Source organism: Camelus ferus, chromosome 7 (genome assembly GCF_009834535.1).
Source record: "Camelus ferus isolate YT-003-E chromosome 7, BCGSAC_Cfer_1.0, whole genome shotgun sequence".
In the NCBI taxonomy this organism is placed as follows: domain Eukaryota; kingdom Metazoa; phylum Chordata; class Mammalia; order Artiodactyla; family Camelidae; genus Camelus; species Camelus ferus.
The window spans coordinates 74,978,268-74,999,832 of NC_045702.1; the positions used below are offsets into that span (position 1 = coordinate 74,978,268).

At 39.5% G+C, this 21,565-nt stretch overlaps 1 protein-coding gene across 1 annotated transcript in view; it reads right to left on the bottom strand.

Annotated features, from left to right (window-relative positions):
• Positions 1 to 21,565, bottom strand: part of RELN (reelin) — a 444,603-nt gene that overhangs the window by 244,046 nt on the left and 178,992 nt on the right. Inside the window, 1 exon segment of the mRNA XM_032484179.1 lies at positions 12,851 to 12,921. Coding sequence (XP_032340070.1) covers positions 12,851 to 12,921 — 71 coding nt within the window.

The window sequence follows — 21,565 nt, forward strand, 5'->3', positions numbered from 1 at the left end:
GAATCATTTTAGAATTCAAAGGCCCTAAGGTAGTTTTGCCTCAGGTATCTCTTCCCCTAGTTTGAAATTCAAATGCATGGAACTTCCAAAGCTAAATATGACAAATTAGACACGGTCTGCGAAGTTACCATTTAATGAGCTATGAACCTAGACTTTCATCTCCCCAGGAATAATTTCTTTATTACTTTTTGTATTTTATTGCAATAAAGCACCATTTGACCTTCAAGTATGATAATTAAGCTTCCAAAAATGTTATAAATTTAGAATGAAAATAGTTCTCCCTGTGCTCAGGAATATACTGATGATCAATATAAAAGATTACTTAATATTTAGAGACAGCTAAATTACACACAGGACCAGCAAAGTTAGAAAGTATTTTTCTCTTCCCTTCCTCTCCTATTTCCCATCTCAATTTGATTTGTGTCTTGTAACAACTTATCATCACTCATATTCTAAAATAAATGGAATAGGAGCAAAATTAAAGTATATCTTTATAACCTGTAACCAGGGGAACAGAGAACCCTTTCAGGTAAGACTTTCCTCCTCTAGGAGCTGTCAATACTGAGATCTTAAACAGTAAAACTTGTGACTCATTCATTGTCTTGCCATCCTCATGCCCTCACCTTTTCTGGTCCATATATTTTTTTAAAACTTTGCCTATGATAGGAATAAAAGTTTTAGGTGAAAAATCAGAATGTAAAACAATATATCATCTGAACTGTTGGTGAATTGTTATTTTTAAAAATATCACTGTGTAATAATTTTTTAAAAATCTTAGACCTTTGAGAACTTGAATAGATGGAGTTCATAGAAGGGGCAGAAGAAAAGAAGTGAAGCTATAAATTGACCTGTAGCAATTGACCTATTGCCTTGTTTGGAGGGTGGGGAGGAGGTAATCATGTTTTTTGTTTATTGATTTATTTTAGAGGAGGTACTGGGGATTGAACCCAGGACCTCGTGTATGCTAAGCACGCACTCTACCACTAAGCTATACCTTCTCCCTCTATTGCCTTTAAATAACAAGCAGAGATGGGAAGAAAAATCATTAGGATCACCATCATCATCATCAAATAATAACAACAGCAATAGTAATACCTACTAATAAGAAGAACAAAAAAAAGAAGAAATGATGTTGCAGATGTTGGCAGAAATTTGCTAGACGTCTACCAGTACCTATTCTCCCCTTCTTTACTTTACCTGGATTACAGCCCCCAGGTAGAGGTATATTTCTCCCTGTCCCCTGCAGCTTCCTGTGACAAAGAAATTAAGTTCTGCCCATAGGGAGGTGACCTGCATCACTTTCAGAGCCGGTTCATGCCCTTTAAACACACGGGCATGCTTCCTGGCCCCTACCCTTCCTGCTGCTAGGACATGGCCCCTGGACCTGGAAGCCATGTGCTGTACACAGTAGAGCCCCCGCCAGCCCTGGACCATCTACCTCTGAACTGCTTTATGACTGAGAAATAAATATACTTCTAGCCACTGAAGACACCTGCAGTTTGAGGCATATGCCATAGAAGCTTGTCTATATTCTAATTAAAAGTAAATTTCTTGTGGGCTGGGACTGGAGAAGCTTTCGAGGAAGGTATCCTCTCCGTATCTGTCATAATCCTAAATGCTGGGGTAGAAATTAGAGCTGATAAGACTGTAAATTCCTGTGAGTAGAGACTCTAACTTGCATATCTCTGCAACCCAAAGCCTAGCACAATGTCTGGCACACAGTTGCTCCAAAAATGTTAGTTGATTGGCTGCTGATAACATAAGTAAGATATTATTGCTTCAACCATTGCTGTTAGAAAATTCTAATGTTCTAATGCTCTCCTCTGTTCCCACCCCCTCTTAATTACTTGGGCATATGTTACTGTCTTCATTTTACTTTACTTTTCCTTACGTACCTAAAGGTAAATTGTACAATTCTCCTTGTTCAAAGGCAGCTCACAGAGACAGACAGTCGAGCAAGACAATAAAGTGGAAAAGGGTAATAACAAATCAGGGTCAGAAAAAAATGCATCCAGTTGAGACAAGTATGCAAGATGCATGCTCTGACATCTTAAGTTTGGTTCTGAAGCTGTCAAGTTATAGAAATTGAAGAGTTTGTAACATGAAAAGTACACATATTGCTCAGGAGAAGGATGGCTATTTCAGATACAGAGAGAAATTTCTCCTGTGGTTTCTTAAAAAGGGGACACTGAGCAATGCAATAAACATCATTTGAAATAATAGCCATCCAAGTGAGAGTTTGTAGGGCAATTCCTAATAAAGTCCATCAATGCGGAGGAGTGCATACTGCTTAAATATGATTGCAAAAACAGTTCTGGGGTGCAGGAGGTGAAGGTTGGCTGGCAATTAAATAAGTAATAGTAATTAGATAATCTGGGGAAGGTATACCTACTCTATGTGGTTCATTCATTTCCTCCGCTAATATTTGAGTACCTACAAAGTGCCAGGCACTGTGCCAGATTCTGGGAATATAAAAATGGTCCAGTTTCTGCTTGATCAAGGGTTTCAAAGTGCAGGAGGAAATACATGCAGAAGTTAACACATGACAGTGCAGTATGGTGAACTAAACTCAGTTAATAAGTAGAAGGTGGATTAGTGATAAAAAACACAGATGATGGAGGAGAGACTTGGACTGGATCTTTAAGGATGAGTGCAACGTCCTCAGTAAGTTGAAGGAGGAGGTAATGTGGAGTATATTCCAGGGAAAGAAACTGCCATATGTAAGCTACAGAGACAGAGGACAGGACAGGCATGTTTGATGAAGACAGTGCTTTTCACAGCTGAAGTACAGAGTTTGGTGTCAGGTGAGGTGGGGAGTATCGTAGGAGCTCTCTTCATGAACAGATGAGGTCGGAGTGACAGGCAGGGTCAGATCATGGAGGGCCCTGAACATCAGGCTAAGCAGGGCAAATGGAGGCAGTTACAGGGTTTGAGGCTGTGAGAAAAAAATGAGGTTTGTGTTGAAGAACATTCTGATAAATGTATAGAAGACCTGAGCCAAAGGAATGGCTCTGGGTGCAGAAAGAAAAGAATCAGTTTAAAAGATATTAAGAAGGTATATAAATTGGTTTTAGACACATAGAGTATAGACATGGATGAAAGAAAGGAATGAGGAAAGAAATATGACCTAGGTCTCTGTTTAGTGACTGGGTTGAACATGCCACTGATTAGAACTGCAATAAAGGGGCTCAGTTTGGGGGAAGCGTCAAGTTCATTTTAGAATATATTGAGTTCAAGGTACTTATGGAATTCAAATGTCAGTGCCCGGTAATAACAGCCATAGCTACCATTCATGGAGTACTTACGTGCCAGCCACTGTGCCATGCACATCATCACTGCATTTAATCCTTAAATAATTTCACTGTGTTCCTTCTGGGCATAGAATATTGTGCCAGGCTCTTGGAAATGGTATGGGATGACCAAAAAGGTCAGAACTACTGTTTTCTTATTTTATAGTTAGGGAATCGAGATTTTGAACGATAGCTAGAAAGCACCAAATTAGGAATTGGAAGCCAGGGGTATACAGCTTCAAACTCTACGCTTTCAACCACTTTGCATTACTGACTCTCTGAGTAAGCACGGACACAGTCCAGGAGATGAAAATCACAGGTGTGAGTGAGATCAGTAGGGACAATATAAAAAGAAGCCCCAGAGCAGAATCACTGCTAACCCCAGAATTTACCCACGGGAAGTTCAGGAACTCATTAAGGAAACTGAGAAGGAGCAGGGAAGCCAGGTGGGGTGAGGACCAGGGTCCTCTGGATTGGTTGGCACCTACTGGGTAATTGATGACCCAGAGGATGACTGGGTCCGTAGTCTGGGCAGTAAAGGCCAGACGGCGGGGTTAGGAGTGAAGCCTGAGAACACACACTACTCTTTCAAGAAGCTGGAGTGTGAGGGATACTGGTGGTTACAGCAGGACTTGCAGGCACAGATGGAGTTCCTGCTCATCGTCTAGTGGCTTGGGCGTGTTTAAGCTCCGAGGAGGAGGAGATCGTGAGGAGGAGGGGATCATGAAGAGGAAGAGGCTGATGATACGGGAAAGAGGGCAAAATTTTTGAGCAAGGCCTCAGAGGAGATGGGGGAATGTCATTCCACGGAGTTTTTGTTTTTTCTGTAAAAGTGTTTTGGTCATTCTCTCCTAGGATTGGACTAGTATGTCTATATTACAAGCTATTTATGGACAGGATGTGAAACTGCCTTATCTTGCCAGCAACTCCCCTGTGTCCTGTATAACGTTCCAGATATACACACGGGGGACAAAGCATGATATGTGCTAATTAATATTAATGAATTCCCACTCTTACAAACATGATTATGGAAATCTATATGAATTATTACATTAAACAACTGATTCTTCAAATGTGAAAATAAAGTTGGATGAATAGGTGGCACGAAATAATACTTCACAAGCAAAAATAAAAATGGTAATTTATGTGTGTTTACAACAGCTTTGCTCTCCAAGTAATTATTTAGATCCGAACGTAGGCTTTGTCCTTCAAAATATGGGGGAATCCAGCAAACTGTCTAGCAGCTTGAGTAGAAGATGTACTTCTATGGGCATCTAAAAGAACTCAATGTCAAATTCTTTCCTAGCATAAATCTTGGTGTTTTGACTTTGGACTAGATAAAGCTGTCAAGGGGGAAAATGTATATAGCCCTGAGAACTAAAAAGAAGGCTGTTTAAATCTATGTTCAATCATCTCAGGATAAACAGCACTCGTCTAAAACACCATTCTTTAGGAAATTAAAAAAGTAGTCGGACCCACCTAGAGCCAGTAGCAAGAAATTTTACTGTGGCCCCATGAGTGGGCTCTTTGTCATCCTCCTTCATCTTGTCTGCTGTCAGGATCACTTAGGGACACTTTTGCCAGCCACTGCCCCAGGAGGGCTTCAGCTCCTTCCCTTGCTGGATAGTTAGTGAGAGCTTGAATCAAGATTGGGGGTTCCTGGGTGATTTTCCCAGAGCATCCTAATTCAGCTCTCTTTGTGTATAAATTACAAAACCCAGGGATGTCAGGAGCAGCAGTTGCAACTGCTAAACTGAAATGTAAACTCCAAAATAGCCACGGGGAAAACAGATGTCTTTAGCTAGCAAAAGTTATCACTGGGCACATTCAAATAAAACACACCATTCGTTATTTTTCACTTCATCAATGAGAATGGATATGGTAAAACCCAATTCTGAGTATTAGTCAATTTTGACTTGCTTAGTCTGAAGTAATAAAAAATCTGCATTTCAGATTGGAAGGACATTTAGGAATACAAGTTACTGAGCAATCAAGGATAGCCAAGGGAAGATTTTTGCTAGGTCTGACCCACAATTTATACAGTATTTGGGTATGAAAGGTATTCTTTTTTCCCCAGATTAACTGCGGTATACTTGGCAAATAAAAATTGTATGCATTTAAAGAATATAACTCAATGCTTTGAGATATATATACACACACAGCCTATATATGTATACACACACACACACACACACACACACACACACACATTGTGCAATAATCATCAGTATCAAGGTAATTAACATTTCCATCACCTCACATTAAAAGGTATTCCTAAAGTGCTACAAAGATATCTAGGTAGGTTATACACCTCATTCATTATATGAATTTGCTTACTAAACTTTTTCTCTCTCTCCATCTCACAGTTTAAATAAACTTTCACCAGTCATTACTACAAAGGATTAAAGAATTCCTAAGAGTCTGGGTTTGAATGAAATAAAAACACTGGCCACCACCATGATTCAATGGCCCTTGGAGAACACAGCCACACTCGCTACCCCTGACTGTTCTCAGGGTGATGAACAGCAGACAAACTGCTGAGCCTGGCAGAAGGCAGCCAAGGTTTTCTGCTCCGACTGTAAGCCTGACCCCTCTCCTCCTGACATAAAACATTTGCCTTTGGTTATATCCACTTCCATCAACCCAACAACAGAAAATTCCAGCATGGTTTATAAATGGCATGCACCCTTTGGGGGCACTACAGGGCACGATTACTGTCTGCCGTTAAGCCTGCCATCTGGCCTTGCTAAATAATCGATGTGTGCATTTGAAGAGGTTCTGCCAAAAAGCTCACAGGCCAATGCATATGCGCACACACCCATATTCTCCCTGCCCCGCCTCCACCGCGACCTGTGCACGCAACTGGACCAGCAGTGACCACGCTGACGTGCTCACGTCAGCTTCACACTAGTCACTTTCGTCTTATAAGGGCTCTGAAAAGTGCGTGCTCTTTCCTAGGAGTTCAGGGAATTAGGGCAGCAGTGAACATCTTATTTACTGAAGCTGTGGTTACTGAGGGTTTTTAATGTTTGATTTTTTTTAAATTTAAGAATGTATTTGGTAGACAAAAATAAAAATAGTTGTGTGAGGGAGGTGGAATGATAATTTTTCCCCTCCAGATTTTCCTGTATCATTATCTAATAAAAGAAGCTCACACACACACAAAAAGAATGTATTTGGTATAATGGAACCAGCCTTGGGCTGTGAGTCCAGCCGGAGATTTGGATTCAAATCCTGACTCTTACAACTAATGTACGATTTGTCAAGCTAACTTTCTTGGCTTTGTTGCTAATGTACAGATAAGGAAACCAGTATCAGAGCATAAATTCAAACATTATTTCTCATCCTCAGTCTATAAATACCACATTCACTAACATTTTTAGCAGGACTCCTTTTACATGATCCTGAGGGATACAGGCTGGGTCTGCAGCTCTTTCCAGACTGCCTGATAATAATCTTTGCAAAAGACTAACTTCCTCTAGTTCCTTCCAAGTTTTCTGTCTATTGTGAAATTGCTTCTATCCTGTGGCTTGATCACCTCTAATAGCAGTTTACAAACCCATCATGTTTGTCTTTAAAATCACTTGGTGACATTTAAGACAATCCCACAGAATATCTTATCAGCCTTTGCTATAACATTACCTTCTCAGTGAGGCCTGCCTGACTTAACTGCAATCTGCCTTTCCTCCTCCGCCCAACCATGTAATCTTACCCTGCCCTAATTTTAGGGTTTTTTTTTCCCTACAGCATTTGCCACCTTCTAACATGGCATCAAACTTATTTATTATATCTTGTACTTATTGTCTCTCCCCTTCACTGCCACGTAGGCTTCAGTGAAGCAGCGATCTTCGCCCTGTTGACTGATACATCCCAAGATCTAGCTCGCCCTGGCCCACGGTAGACACTCAGTAATGCTTGTTGAGCACTGAATGTTAAATGAGTTCACTTCTTAATTTTCTACCGCTGGTGAACAAACCTAGCCATCTTCCACTTGTAAACCAATGGGGAGTATACACCCTAGCACCTGTCCACCCCCACCCCAGACTGGGATGAGAAACCCCTGGTCCTCGTCTGTGCTCAGACGTGTCTGCAGGATTCAACTGGGTACGTGCTCGCAATTACTTAGGACCTCGGGATTCACGGTGAACCTCGTTTATGTCCCAAGGGCATTTCAGGGGACTCATCAGTGTTTCAATGGAAATTTGTGAACAGTTTTCAGATTTCTTAATGCAATGACACGTGTATTTTTTTCAACCTGAGGTCAGTGCAAGGAACACTGCTTTGTTTACAGCCATACTGCCTCACGCTGTTTCCTAGCAAAAGTTCAGGTTTAAAGAAAAATTTTCAGGAAGGGCAGAGATTTTTCAAATGTGTAATGTTTAAGGTAATTATTCAGCAAACATTTACAGAGTTATTTGCTTTATGCCAAGCATTGTTAGATGTTATGAAAAACAAAAAATTGTCATGGTTGCTGTCTTCAAGAAGCTTCCAGTGGGAATGCGGGCGGGGCATAAGTACTTAAACAAATCATTATGATGCCACATACACCCATCAAGTTAAGGGAGCCAGGCACGTCCTCACACAGGAGGAGACACGGGAGCTGTAATTCAGAATTTTCCTTCAGTCCTTAGAAGAGATTTATTCCACCTGCCTCAGCAGCGTTGTCCTTCCTCTTTATATTTGTTATTTTGGAGGTAAACGTGTATTATTTCTTTATATATGGTTACCCAAATAATATAAGCTCACTGTAAAAAAATTAGAAAATGCAGATAAGTTCAAAGAAAAAAAAATTTAAACATCCACAGTTTCACCACACTGGTCTATTTAGGCTTTTTATTCCCTACTGGCTGACCATGATTAAAATTTTGCCCCAGCAAAAGCCCTTCCTTTTATCACTTACTGAGACTGTACTTTGTGCCAAAGATTCTGGAGAGTATGGGTGCACAAAGCGGGGACCCAGACCTACTGATCCATGATTCCAAAGTCCTTGTAAAGCCTGAAAATCCAAAAGGAAATGACTGCCTATTAGCATCATTCCCTCCTCAGGCCTCAAGAAAGGAAAGGCATCCTCTGACATCCAGGAGCCGGCCTGGCACTCAGAGCCGGGCCTTGGTGTACACAAGCCGAACACAGGCTGAACACAGACCCACTCTGCAACTCGCAGTGTAGGGTGCATCCCTCTCTCCCGGCTGATAGGAGTGACTGCAACTTCTTTATCAACGACAGACTTAGCCTGGCTCTGGTCTGCCCTTCCTAGTGATAGACTTATTGAGATCCCCAACTACAGAATATCCCCACTTCCTGACAGCATCCAACCCAGAGAAAAGCCCCGCCTCCTTAAACCTGAGCCAGAATCAGGATAGACCCCAGTATTGTCAATGATTCCTTTTATAACATCAGCTTACTGACATGTGCCATGATTCCCCATGGTGTGCCCTCCCCTATTCTGCAAGGAGCACTAAACTCAGTCTGTTCAACTGTACATGTTGCTTCTGGTGGTCTCTGGCTGCAAGGCATTAAAAGCTTATAATCACCTTCTGAGAGACAGACAGAGAGAGAGAGAGAGAGAGAGAGAGAGAAAACCCGTATTTCCCCTGAAGCCATCCTCGTTTATATCAAATTGCTAATGACGTTTTAATTGAAAAATCCTAAAGCTTTTTAAATATGTCCTCCTCTCCATTCTGGAAGCTTCTGTCCCTGTTGAATGCCTTCCCCGTGTTGACATGTCTCCCCTAGTACCCCTACCTCTGAAGCTCGCCCCTTCTCCCGAGTTCACTCTTCCTCCTGCCCTGCAATCTTATCTCCAGCACTCCCGCCCCACCCCCAGCCCCGGGCCCCTCCCCCCCCCCCAGGGAACCCCCTGGGTAAGGACATTCCCTCCTCAGCATCAATATGCTGGTGGCTCTCCAACCTGCCTCCCTCCCCGGCAGGCTGCCTGAGAGCCCAGGGGGATGGGAAGCAGCTTCCTCAGAGCCAGCGTGTTGAAGTCCAGCTCTGTTTCACTTCAACAGCTCATCCATTCACTCAGCAAACATTCACTGGTGCACACTGTGCACTGACATCATGAGAGGCTTTCAAGATTCAGTGACAAAGGGCACAGGCTCTCCCTCAAGGAGCTGATACCTAACGGCAGACAAGGCGTGTGTGACAAAGTCCTTACTGCAACATGCAATAAATAGTCACCAAATGCATGAATGCGTGCCCAAGTAAGAGATCTCTCTGAGAGGCCATGTGATGGGAAGGCTAACACCGTGGGCTACTGGCCAAACTGCCTGGGCTCCACCCCCAGCACGGTCAGTCTCCGGCTGAGCGACCTTAAGCAAGTTTCCTCACTGTGCCTTCGTTTCCTCCTCTGTAAAGTGCAGACAGTAACAGCTCCTTCTCCAGAGGGCTGCCGTAATGGTGAAGTGACTGCATGCTTGTGGCGGGCTTAGGGAGTCTGGCACGTAAGGTGCTGACAGTGTTTCCATTTGTGTTATTACTGAGCTTGAGAGTCACCATGCACGAGAGTCACCAAGACCAGCTTGAGGAGGAGCCTAAGGGGGATCAGATTTTTTTTTTTCCCCCTGAGGAGGAGGTAATACCTAAGCAGGGTCTGAAAGCCTGGGTTGGACTAAGGAGATAAGATGTAAAAGGGTCAACCGGGCAAAGAAAACAGAAAGGGTATAGAGTGCTCATAACACAGGTGATGGAGTGCAGTGCATTCCGGGAATTTTAGGGAGAAATGAGAGGACGACAAGCAATGAAGTGGGGGAGGAAAACTGAGGCCAGATTGTGAAGGATTTTCCTCGAACAGCAGTAGGGAATTTACTCCGGAGATAAACGCTCGCCTCCAATTGAGATATTGAAGGGTTTATAGCAGGGAAATGATAGAACCCTGTTTCCATCTGAGCAGCTCTGTACAGGGCACAGAGAAAGGGGAGCAGGGAAACTAGGGAGGAGCCTAGTAAGAAGTTCCCAGAGGAGGGGATGGGGCGTGATGGGAGGTGGGTCAGTGAGAACGGGAAGGAGGAGGGAGACGGAACCTTCTCTCCTATTTTGTCTTCAACTGCTGCTGACCCTTCCGGGCTTGCTCCTCTGATGCCTTTCCTAAAGACCCCAGGAAATGGGTGTGCTCCCTTTCATATCCTTATTTAGCACTGCGGGCTAGGACAGGGTCTCACAGGTCCCGGATACCTGTCTACAGAATAAAATCCTTCAGTGAATGTCTTTTAAGGAAGGGGATCGAGATCACATACCATCTACGAAATCATTTGTATGTTTTCTGATCCTTTTACTTTTTAAATATGCTTAGCCAGCAATCGTCTTGTAATAATAGCTGTCCTCAAGCTCCACAAAGCACAATTTGCTTTGTTTAAATTGCTTAATTCAATTAAAATCAACAAACCTCCCGAGTACACTGTGACTGAAGGCATTGTCCTGTGGTATATAAGACTGCCATTTTTTCCATAATACACGTGTTAGACATTCCTCATCCAGTGCATAGGAAATTATTGCTTGTTAAATTTATGTTATTTTATTTGAGGAGATAATTAATGTTTTAATTAAAAGTAGATAGGGCCAAAATAAATAAATAGTTTATAGCACCAATTATTCTCCTTATTATTATTCCTGACAGCAGGAAGCCATCACTTTTGTTAGTATTTTTTCCATCCTATTCTGGATGGATTGATATGATTTCAATTGATTAGGTGCTGTTGAAAAGCACCTAATCAATTTTCCTCTGGTCCTGGGTTGAATAGCATTTTTAATAACATCCATGTCTACTGTCATGTAAATCATGTTTACACAAGGCTTTTTTTCCTCACTGGTTGGGAGAATTTTTTTCCCACTGATTTTTTCTTGGCTTTTTCTTTTCATTTCAAATGAACCCAATCCCAACAATTCATTTACAGTAGAAAAGACCCCAAAATCCAAGGCTTAAAGGAAATCAACTTTTGGGTAATAATAAATGTTAATGAAATTAGACATATTTTTGCTGACACTATGCATTTTTCAGGATTAATGTTCACTGTTATATGGTGTTTCACATTTTCAGTAATGTGAACATTTTTATAGACCAGAAAGAGATTTACCCTGTGATAGATTGCTGAGCCTACTACAAAGCCTATCACATTTCTGCATTCTCAAAAGTCTCAAAATACAAATCTGTTTAACTGAAGAACTCTGATAATATATTTGAAACTACAGTTAGCATGGGGTTTTCTGATTCCAGAGTTATGTATGTAGACAATCAGAAGTTTGCTAGTAATAATTTATCAAGTATCACAATACTTAGATAAAGCCATATTGGTGATGTATCTATCACTAAAAATAATAAATGGTATTTTCTTAAGCTTTTCAAAAATCCATTTGATTTTTCCTCATTTCTCTCATAAACAATTAGATTCTCCTTAGTGAAGAGTTAATTAATAGAAATTTCCTTTAAAATCAATAATGTAATTCTTAAGTTAACAAATTCCACTCCCCTAATCACTCTGTAGACAAACATTGATAATATGCCTATGATGATAGTGAAAATGGGATGACATTTACAAAGATTGGCTTCAGATGTATTCATCATCAGGATATATGTATGGCTGAGGAAAAACTTGTATTCAATCTATCAACATTTTATGACTGTCATATGCGACACACTGTACCAGGCTCTGGGGATGCAAGAGTACTAAGGCATAGTTCCTCTACTTGAGAAGCTCAGTCTCTCAAGGGTGGTATCCATCACTTTTCAGAGGGAAATTCTATGTCAACTGGTAAATGCTACAATGAAGATACAAAGTTAGGTGCAATCTCAAGAGGTAGAGGGAACAAATCTGTGTGGGGCCATGAATCCTGGTTTTCACCTTTGCATTGTGTGCATGTGTGTGCATATATGTACATGCATCTGTGAGACTTTAGTATGGGTGAGTGTCTCGTGGGGTATGAAGCAGTCACAAAGCGGAAGTCACCTAATGTGACAATTTTTTTTTAATGGAGGTACTGGGGATTGAACCCAGGACCTGGCTCATGCTAACCATGCAGCTCTACCATTCAGCTATACCCACCCACCAAAGTGACTCCTTAATGTACACAATGTATTTTAAGTGATGCTGTATCTGCAAGTCTGAAAGTTACAGTGCACATAGTTGTAACAAGCATATAGATAGTACACACATGATCATGTATAACATAATTAAATATTGGAAGCAATAAATAGAAACATTTTCAACAAAGTTTACAAGAAATTAAATGGTAAATTAAGCAAATATGTTTTTTGTAGAATTCCAAAATTTCTAAGATTTCTACTTCCAGGACAACTAAATATCACTTATTAAAAAAATTATGAAAAGATAAATTTTCTATTGGTTTATTTTTCTCACACTTAGTATCTTCAGAAGTTTGCAGATCTCTATCAGTAAGTACTATTCAAGTAATTATTAGAGATGTAAGGGTCAATAACTCCACTTTTTAAAGCATCATGATCAAGTAATCGTAATGACATGCTTACTTGGCACAAAGAACATAGGACCTACCGTGAATAATTCTGACACAAGCAAAAAGAAGAAGTCAAAGATGATTCTTACCTCCTTGTTCACACAACTGCTGAGCTAGAGCATCTTTGAAGATAATCTGGCCCCTGTGTGTTGCTGTAGCCCTGGAAATGAATAGGGAAAGGTTAACCCCAGTTTTGTAATAAGTGTGGTGATAATATGTTTTTTAAACTTTTTAAAAATCTCACTTTTAAATGTTATGTGGATATGATTTTTTTTAAATTAGTGCATCTGAGCAGTGATAAAAATGAACAATAGCGTCACAGCTTAAACCAAGGCACCTGGATTGAGAATCATCTTCTGGTTTTTACATTGTAACGATACTGTAACATGTGTGGATTTACTCTGAAAACAGCAGGTGAGAGCAAATTTTAGGTAGAAGAAAAAGTATGGAAAGGATGCTTATTAAAATTTATTCTTCAGGAGACCTTGATATGAAATGTTTTGTGGAGCAATAATGATATTAGCACTGGAGGAAGATGCTCTTAATGTAATTTTTTTTAAATCCATAGTGACCATAACACAGACTGAGAGTTATGTTTTTTAAATTATTTTTTAAAAAGAGGGCTATTCGGAGCCTTCATAATTACAAAATCTGTCATAATAAAACACACCCCTCCCAGGTCCAATTCACCATTTGAAGAGATGTGCATCTTCTACCTCCTCTAGTCAGAGCTGTGCACACGGTCTGGCAAAAAATAACATCCTTGCAGCAGATGTGTTATTGAATGGCTATAACAGGAACTGTCTTATTAAAGGAAGAATTATTTATGCTTTATATTTGAAGTGTTATTCCTTTAAAAAAGGGTTTTTTTTTTTCTTGGCACAAAATGTATTATTTAAAAGAATTTAAAACAGAAAATGATACCTCTTTAAGAAATTTTATTTCAGAAAACAAGCCATACAAATCTTTTTAATAACTAAGATATATTAACATTAAATCTCAACTTTAGTTCTAGCCAAAGCCACCCTAGGACAAAAATAATTTGATTCAGCCGTCATTTACAGAAGATGGATTATGTACAAGGCACTGTGCTAGGTCACAAAGGGCAAAGTTTGGCCTCTGCATTTCCCCTCCGTGTGTACACCCCTCAGTCAACATCTCGTCCTTTGTCCAGCCCAGTAGGACCTCACGGTTCCCAGCATCCCCACTCCGGTCTCCACGTGGATGCACCTTCCTCCTCCACGCTGCAGACCTTTCTGGTGTCTAAGCCCCACTGGATTGTTATCATCGCTAGTGTCAGGCCCCCAGGACCTGAGTCTCTGGAAGTAATCTGGTAAACTAAGCCATGCTGAAGTCTTAACGGGTAATGTGACTCCACGCTAACATATTTCAGGGGTGAAACTGAAAATATACTTTAACACACACACACATACACACACACACACACAATGGCACAGTAGTGAGAGTTTTGAATGGTGGGAGGGAGATATAATCGGAGAGAAAAATCACCAGGCAGTCTTCAAACTCATACTACATGAGAAGTTTATAACGGTAATTAAACCTTGTTTTTGTGTTTTAATCACTAGTGAAATTACAGATAAACAGATGCCACCACTCCCCCTACATATTCACATGTATTTATAGGTTTTCCATTGCCTTTAGCAAGCTGAAATGAGAGGGACTAAATATAGGGCCAGTCCAAGCAAGAAACGTGGCCACAGACTTGTTAATCAATCACAAGTTTTCCTTCCAGAGTGAGCATGGAAACTTGATTTACCTAAATATGTTTTATGATTCAAATCTCAATGAAGTCAAGAGCTTCTGAGTTCACACACTTCTAAAGCAACATGGCGATCATAAAAGTAGAATTTTAATTTGACGTTTACTTTGGAAGGGATGTATTTTCCACAACTACTAACTACCAAGAAAAGTTCTGCAACGTAGTGTTTCAATAATTGCTCATTTTGTGTTCAGATTGTAGCAAGTATATAATATTCCTAGGGTAATATTTCTCATTGGTTCATAAACTTTAGTATCATTGTGCCAGGGTATGTGTCCCATAAACACGAAGAAGCGAAAATATCCAAATAAAATTCACATCACAGAGGTTTTGCTTTTTCCCTGGATTTCAGAGATACTGAAATACATCGGTCAGTGCACAACGCCTTCTGAAGAGTCCACACCACTTTCCCCGTTAGTTTTCTCATTCATGTTCTTATTTCTGCTGCTATGGCTCAATGACTGAATTTCCAACAACCAAAGAATAATTGAAACTGAAGAAACTTTTATCATCCAGTCAAAATCTCTTTAGCAGTGGTACTCATTCTTCAAGCAAGTATTACAGAACTCCTGTATATGAAAGGAGGAGCCCCAGCTTTCCAAGTTGCTGGGTTCCTTCTCCTCACCCAGCATGCTCCCCACCACCCACTCCCCAGAAGTTCCTGGTGCACGTCTCTGGAACAGTTAGGGCTCTAAAGCAGCAGGGTTTGAAAACCACTGAACCAGTCTAACTCCCTACAGTGTACGAGCCAGGAAATGGAGGCCCAGGGAGACCTGCTCAAGGTCACACAGCCTGTTCATGGCAGACAGGGCCTGATTCCAGGTCCTGATTCCGAACCTTGGGTTCTTCCCACTGCATCCAGAGTTTCCAAAGTGTGATCCACAGTGGTACCCAGGGGTCTCGATGGGAATCAGAGGGAAGGGCAGCGGGAAATGTTTCAGGCACCATTCATTCAACCAGAGCACGTGGTTCTAATATATGTTCTAACTCTTTAATGTTGTTTGAAGAGAGGGCTCAGCAGTTCACAACCGAATGTGCTCAGTGCCATTATCTGAAGTCCTCTGCTTGAGAAAAGTAAAAGTAGTCATAATAATAATATGTCTGGTATAGGTATGTACACACACACACACAAATATATATGGTTATTATTATTACAACACCTTTTATAAATGGAAATGCCCCTGCTAGGTGCTGTTGTAAGGGTTCTACATAAATTAGCTCAGTTAATCTTGACAACGACCCTAACAGGTAGATACTATTTTTCTTATTTTCCTGGGACACAGAACTATTGTTTGACTTGCCTAGTGCCACATAAGTGGTGCTAAGCCAGGATTCAAATACAGGCAGTCTGAGTATAGAGTCCGTACTCTTAATCATGACGCTAAATTGTCACTGATTTGGGTCAAAGATTTGATGGTAGCTTTCCACCTCTTCAGAGGGAGAGCCTGTTTTCTGGATCTTATCTTTAAATTCATGCCTCTTCTAGATCATGCTCTCTACCTTTCATTCCATCGCTACACCCTTTTATTTAGCCTCCTTTTTGACAAACTTCTTTTTTCTGTTCCAGTTGGAGACTTAGCCACTTGGCCAGCAACTCCATGGGGCTTGCCTTTAAAAATACCATTCCTCTTGATTGCTTGTCCCACAGTGTTCTGAGTCTTTCTGCTTCTTAATCAGCGCAAAGCAGTTCCCTTTCAACTCTGTCACTTGTTCCCCATCAACCCCCATGACCCCTCGCATCTCTCCTGTTCTCTACCAGACACAAGAGAGCTGGATGCCGACCTCAGCCACGCCGCTGCCCAAGCCCTGGAGGGATACACAGGACACACACACATGTTGACAGATAATCACCACGTACCTCGCCTTCTTTACAAGCCTTTAAATCACTCACATAACACTTTAATATAAAAATGCCCAACCCCATGGTGGGTGCATGGTTAGAAATTTTAAGGGCCTGCCTATTAGCTTCATCTTGGGGAGAAGAAAGTATAGAAGCCCAGGTGACTGTCAAGAACACAAGTGTCATTGCTTTAAACCATGAGATGTCTGGGGAATATTGTTCCTAAGTGTGTGGCTTACGGTCAATAATGCAAGCCTACTTAGAACATATCTAAAGCTACGAAATAATTCATGGTGGCTTACCTAAAGAAGCACAGTAGTTGCTTCAGATCTTCTATGGAAATATGTATCTATTTAAATCAACAAGTATTTATTTATTTATATAAAGGTACACTTAAGTATATTTACATATAATATATAAACATACAGTTAAGATAAAAATATAAATAAATATATACACTTAAATATAAATGTAAAAATATATTCAAAATTGTTAAAAGCACAGTAACTCAGAGTTAAAAGACGCTAGAGGTCATGTCCTCCAATTTTAAACCACAATATATTTTTCTTTTGTTACAAAAATATACAGCTATGGTTTATGGTGACAGGCCTTATTTGTTTTCAAAATTATCATCCAATTTATAGCTCTCTTTTGGGAGGAGGTCTATCAAATTTTTGGTGCTAATTAACTATGTTAGCACTACTTGTGCTTAATTTTTCATAATTAGCAGTAATTTTTCAGAAGAGTTCAGAAAACATCCTCATTGTTCACTGTTCTGGGGAGTAGACCAAATTTCTTAAATAAGCTTCTAATAAGTACTTATCATCTTCTTGGGAGATGCATAGATTTCGAGAGCAAGTTTTGCCAACAAGAATCCTTATTAGGTAAGTAATTAAAAATTTGGGAGGGGTGTTATGATCTATCATTTGAAAAGCTCTACAGAGTCTACCAAATGAAGTAAGTTCATTATGAGCACTATATTCAGAGCTAGAAATGGCCTCTGTTATGAATTTAAAAGAATATGCCATGTTCTAATTTTAGCTGAACCCCCAGAACAACTGTCTGCCCAAGCCACTGAACAATTAGTGTGTAGTGCGGTGAGCTGCGACGCCGAGGCTCACCGTCCCTGGTGTGAGCAGTGTGCTGTCACTGACAACCTATCCGACTTTGTATTTCTTTAATCACTTAAAGCTTCAGATTCTCTATATGAGGATAGGGTTAAAAATAACAATTATTATATAACATGATAATACTCACTCTTCAGATACTTACAGTCTCTCTACCTAAACAGAACTCAAGCTTCTAGTACAGTAGGAATAGTTAATTTAAAAGAAATGATCCCCCACAAGGCACCTGTCATAATGACTTGAACATACAAGGCAATCAAAACTGTATTTTTTCAGCTTACACTTTGCTTCTAATGTGCAATATTGCCAGGTTCCAAAAAAGGAATAAAGAGGTGTTTTAATAAGGTTGTTACAATGCCTACCCAAGTGTATTGTTTCGTTATTTCATGAATCAATTTGCTCACAGATTAACCTAAAGAATCATTTTTAAACCTAGGACATCTCCAGCAGTGGGTTATTTTTCCCAGCTTTCTCTCCTGCTTTACCAGTGAGGTCTGGTACATTACTGTGTCTTGCCCACTCACAATTGGAAGGGCATTCATTAATCAGCAATCTGACCTTAACCTAGTACAATATCAGCATGCCTTGTGACAACCACCCTCCAGGAAATGTTACTAAAATGTGGAACATGGGAAAAGAGAGAAGTGATCCGAGTTTGGAAAATTTGATCTTCAAAGGAGTCAATTCACTTACAAAGATTCTTGACCTGCTTTTCATCAGCGAATTACTGTACTTTCTAATTAGGTTGAGGATACAGTGCAATCTGTGGTCCTTATTAAAACATGAAAAAAATCCAAATTCTTTAAAATATATAAAAAGGAGTCATGAGTAACTTCAGGGAGAAATTATTTTTATATTAAACTCTCAAACTATGCCAAGGCCATTGCAAAATGGTAAAGTTTGTGTTCGTTTTCATAATGATTTTGCTTTTCTAAGTTTTGCTGTGCTCATCGTTTTTATAATTATATCTTTTATTCTTAAGCCACAGTAGTTTTTCGTCCTGTCAAATGTATAAATACTTTCTCACCTTCTAAACACAGATTCTACCCTTAATGTTTTTATATGCTTATCCAATAATCACAAAGTCTCTATATTCTTAAAGGTCACCAAATACATGGCTTAATAATCAGGGTATAATTTTCATCAGTAAGGCAAAGAACATATAAGTAAGATCATTCAAATAGGGCTAATAAGTTAATGGTTAATGGTAACTTAACTTCCTTTCAAGAGATTCAGCAAAGTTAACTACTGAATTAAGATGTAACTGGAAGTTGAAGATTTGCAGATACTGACTAGTATATATAAAATAGATAAACAAGTTTATATTGTATAGAACAGGGAAATATATTGAATATCTTTTAGTAGCTTACAGTGAAAAGAATATGAAAATGAATATATGTATATCCATGTATGACATTGTGCTGTATACCAGAAATTGACACAATATTGTAAACTGACTATATACCTCATTGAAAAAAAGAAAAAATATTATTCTGTATAGCACAGGGAACTATATTCAATATCTTGTAGTAACATATGGTGAAAAAGAATATGAAAAGGGATATATATATGTAAATGCATAACTGGGACACAATGCTGTACACCAGACATTGACGCATTGTAATTGACTACATTTCAATTAAAAATATATATACATATAAAGAAAAGAAAAGAAAGGAAAAGATGTAGAGTTCTAATCAAAAGAGAACTACCTAGTTCTATGACTTTGGGAAGTAACTCAAGCTCTCCCAATTAATTTCCTGATTGTTTAAAAAAAAGTGACAGATGATCTCCAAAGTTCCTTTAAGCTTTAAAACTCCATGATGCCATGATTCAAGGTTAAGTGAGCATGTACACACACACACACACACACACACACACACACACACACACACACACACACACACAGACATTCTGGCTATGGTTTGCATCCAAAGGCTTGCTTCTCCAAATAACATGGCACATGTGCACGTGTAGCAGTGTTGAGCTACAGCAAGCTTGTACCAGCACATGAGAGGTTTTTTTTTTAACAGTTATATTTTTATTCTAATGTGTCATTTAATATAGGTATGTGTATATATGGGTTTTGCATGCATATGATATAACTCTATTACAGCTGTACCTTCTAACCTATGTACAAATACAAACTTTATCCTAGTCATTCAAGTCAGAACAGTGAGTCAAAGACTTATATCTTCATTAGTCAGCAAATTCTGTCAGTTTTATTTATTTATTCTCTTATGGACCCTTTCTCTCCATCTCCACAGCCATGTTTTAATTCAGGACTTAATAATTCATCATCTGATAAGCTGTAACACTCTCTCGCTTAGACTCTCCCTCCAGATTCATCCCCATGCCAATCCAATTTCTGCATCGTGCCAGTTTTCTTTCTAAAATTGCTTGAAACACTTTTGCAGCTCTCGATCATTTAAAGGATTCTGTCACATTCCTTAAAATGGCCTAAAAGGTCCTTCAGGATCTGGTCCCTCCCTATGTGTTCAGCCTCATCTCCTACTTCACCCTGCAAATGAGCCAGAGAGTAGTCCTCACGGGTTCCAGAGTGCACTGCTTTGTTCACGTCCTCCCCCAATTTTTCATGTCCTGTCCCCTGTGCATGGAAATCTCTTGCCAAAAAAATCTTTTATTCATCCTCTAAAATTTATACAGGAATCTCTTCCCCTTAGATCGCCTTCCTAAATCTCTCAGGTAACATTGGACACCTTCTCCAAGGGTAGTACAGCCTATTTCCTTAGCTCCAACATAGGAACTTCCTAACTTAAAGTGACTTGATTTGCAATTCAGGTCTCTCTTTTTACAGTGATTATTATCATAAATGCAAACACATGGTAAGTAACAAACTCATATTCATGACTGCCCAACACAAAATCAATGCTGATGCCTTCCCAAACCACCAAGGCCAAGCTCCTGCACTCCATAGTGAAAGGTTAACACTGTGGACAATTAATCAGGTTAAAAAGGAATTGATTGCCTGAGGGTATGATAAAATGCTGTGAATCCATATATCCCTGAACCTGGCAAGAATTTTGTCAAAGGAAATGTCTGTCCTGGAAATTTTAACAATATGCTCAGTTAAAACATTAAATAAGGACCTTTCAGTGCAAAAAAGGATGCTGTTATCTCTTCAGGGAGAGAAGTCGTTGGCTTATAGTCTGATTTCTGGGGTGCATTACTAACTCCGAGATAGAAGCATGAAATATTTTTCCAGAAAATTTAGCAGGCAATCATTGAAAAGAAAGATTATTGTTTATAATAGGACTTTAACCTCCCTTAAAAAGTGAGCAAGGCATAACTAAAAAAGATGTAATGAGTGATCTTCCTTATCCAACATTTATCATTCAAAGACTTTCAGAGGCATCCTGCATATTGAATCAGTAATAGGAATTTTCCAAAGAGATAAGTCCAACTTTGAAAGTACTTTGAATGTCCTTGGGAAAAGAAAGGAAGAAAGGAAGAAGAGAAGAGAGAAAGAGAGAAAGAAAGGAAGAAAGAAAAAAGAAAGAGAGAAAGAGAGGAAGGGAGGGAGGAAGGAAGGAAAGAAAAGAAAAAGAAAGGAAAATGAAAAGAAAGGAAATAAAAAGAAAAGTGAAAAAAAAAACAGTCTGGGCTTACTACAAGAAAAAAGCCATTTTTGTACAACTAGCATTAGATTCACCCTATGCAGAAAAAATTCTTCCAAAAGGATATTTACAATACAGATTTCACACTGTTTTTATACAGAATATTTTTAAAGGTACGATTTGCGTTTTATCTCTGTAAGCAATTTTGATATTTTTAGTGTGTGACAAAAGATTATAGGAATAGAAACCCAATTCATAACTTAGGAGTTTAAACTTAGATAGTTTGACATGATTCTAGCCTAAAGTCATAACTCCTTTCCTCCTTTTGATAATTTTCCACAATAATTTTATGTTTCTGATATCTGGGAGCATCTTACTATACACATTCAACGAAATTCACCAGCTTCCCAGGAGAGATGTGGGTCATGACTGCATATGTGGGGATTTGCCAAAACACAGATGGTCTATGTTCCCCTGGT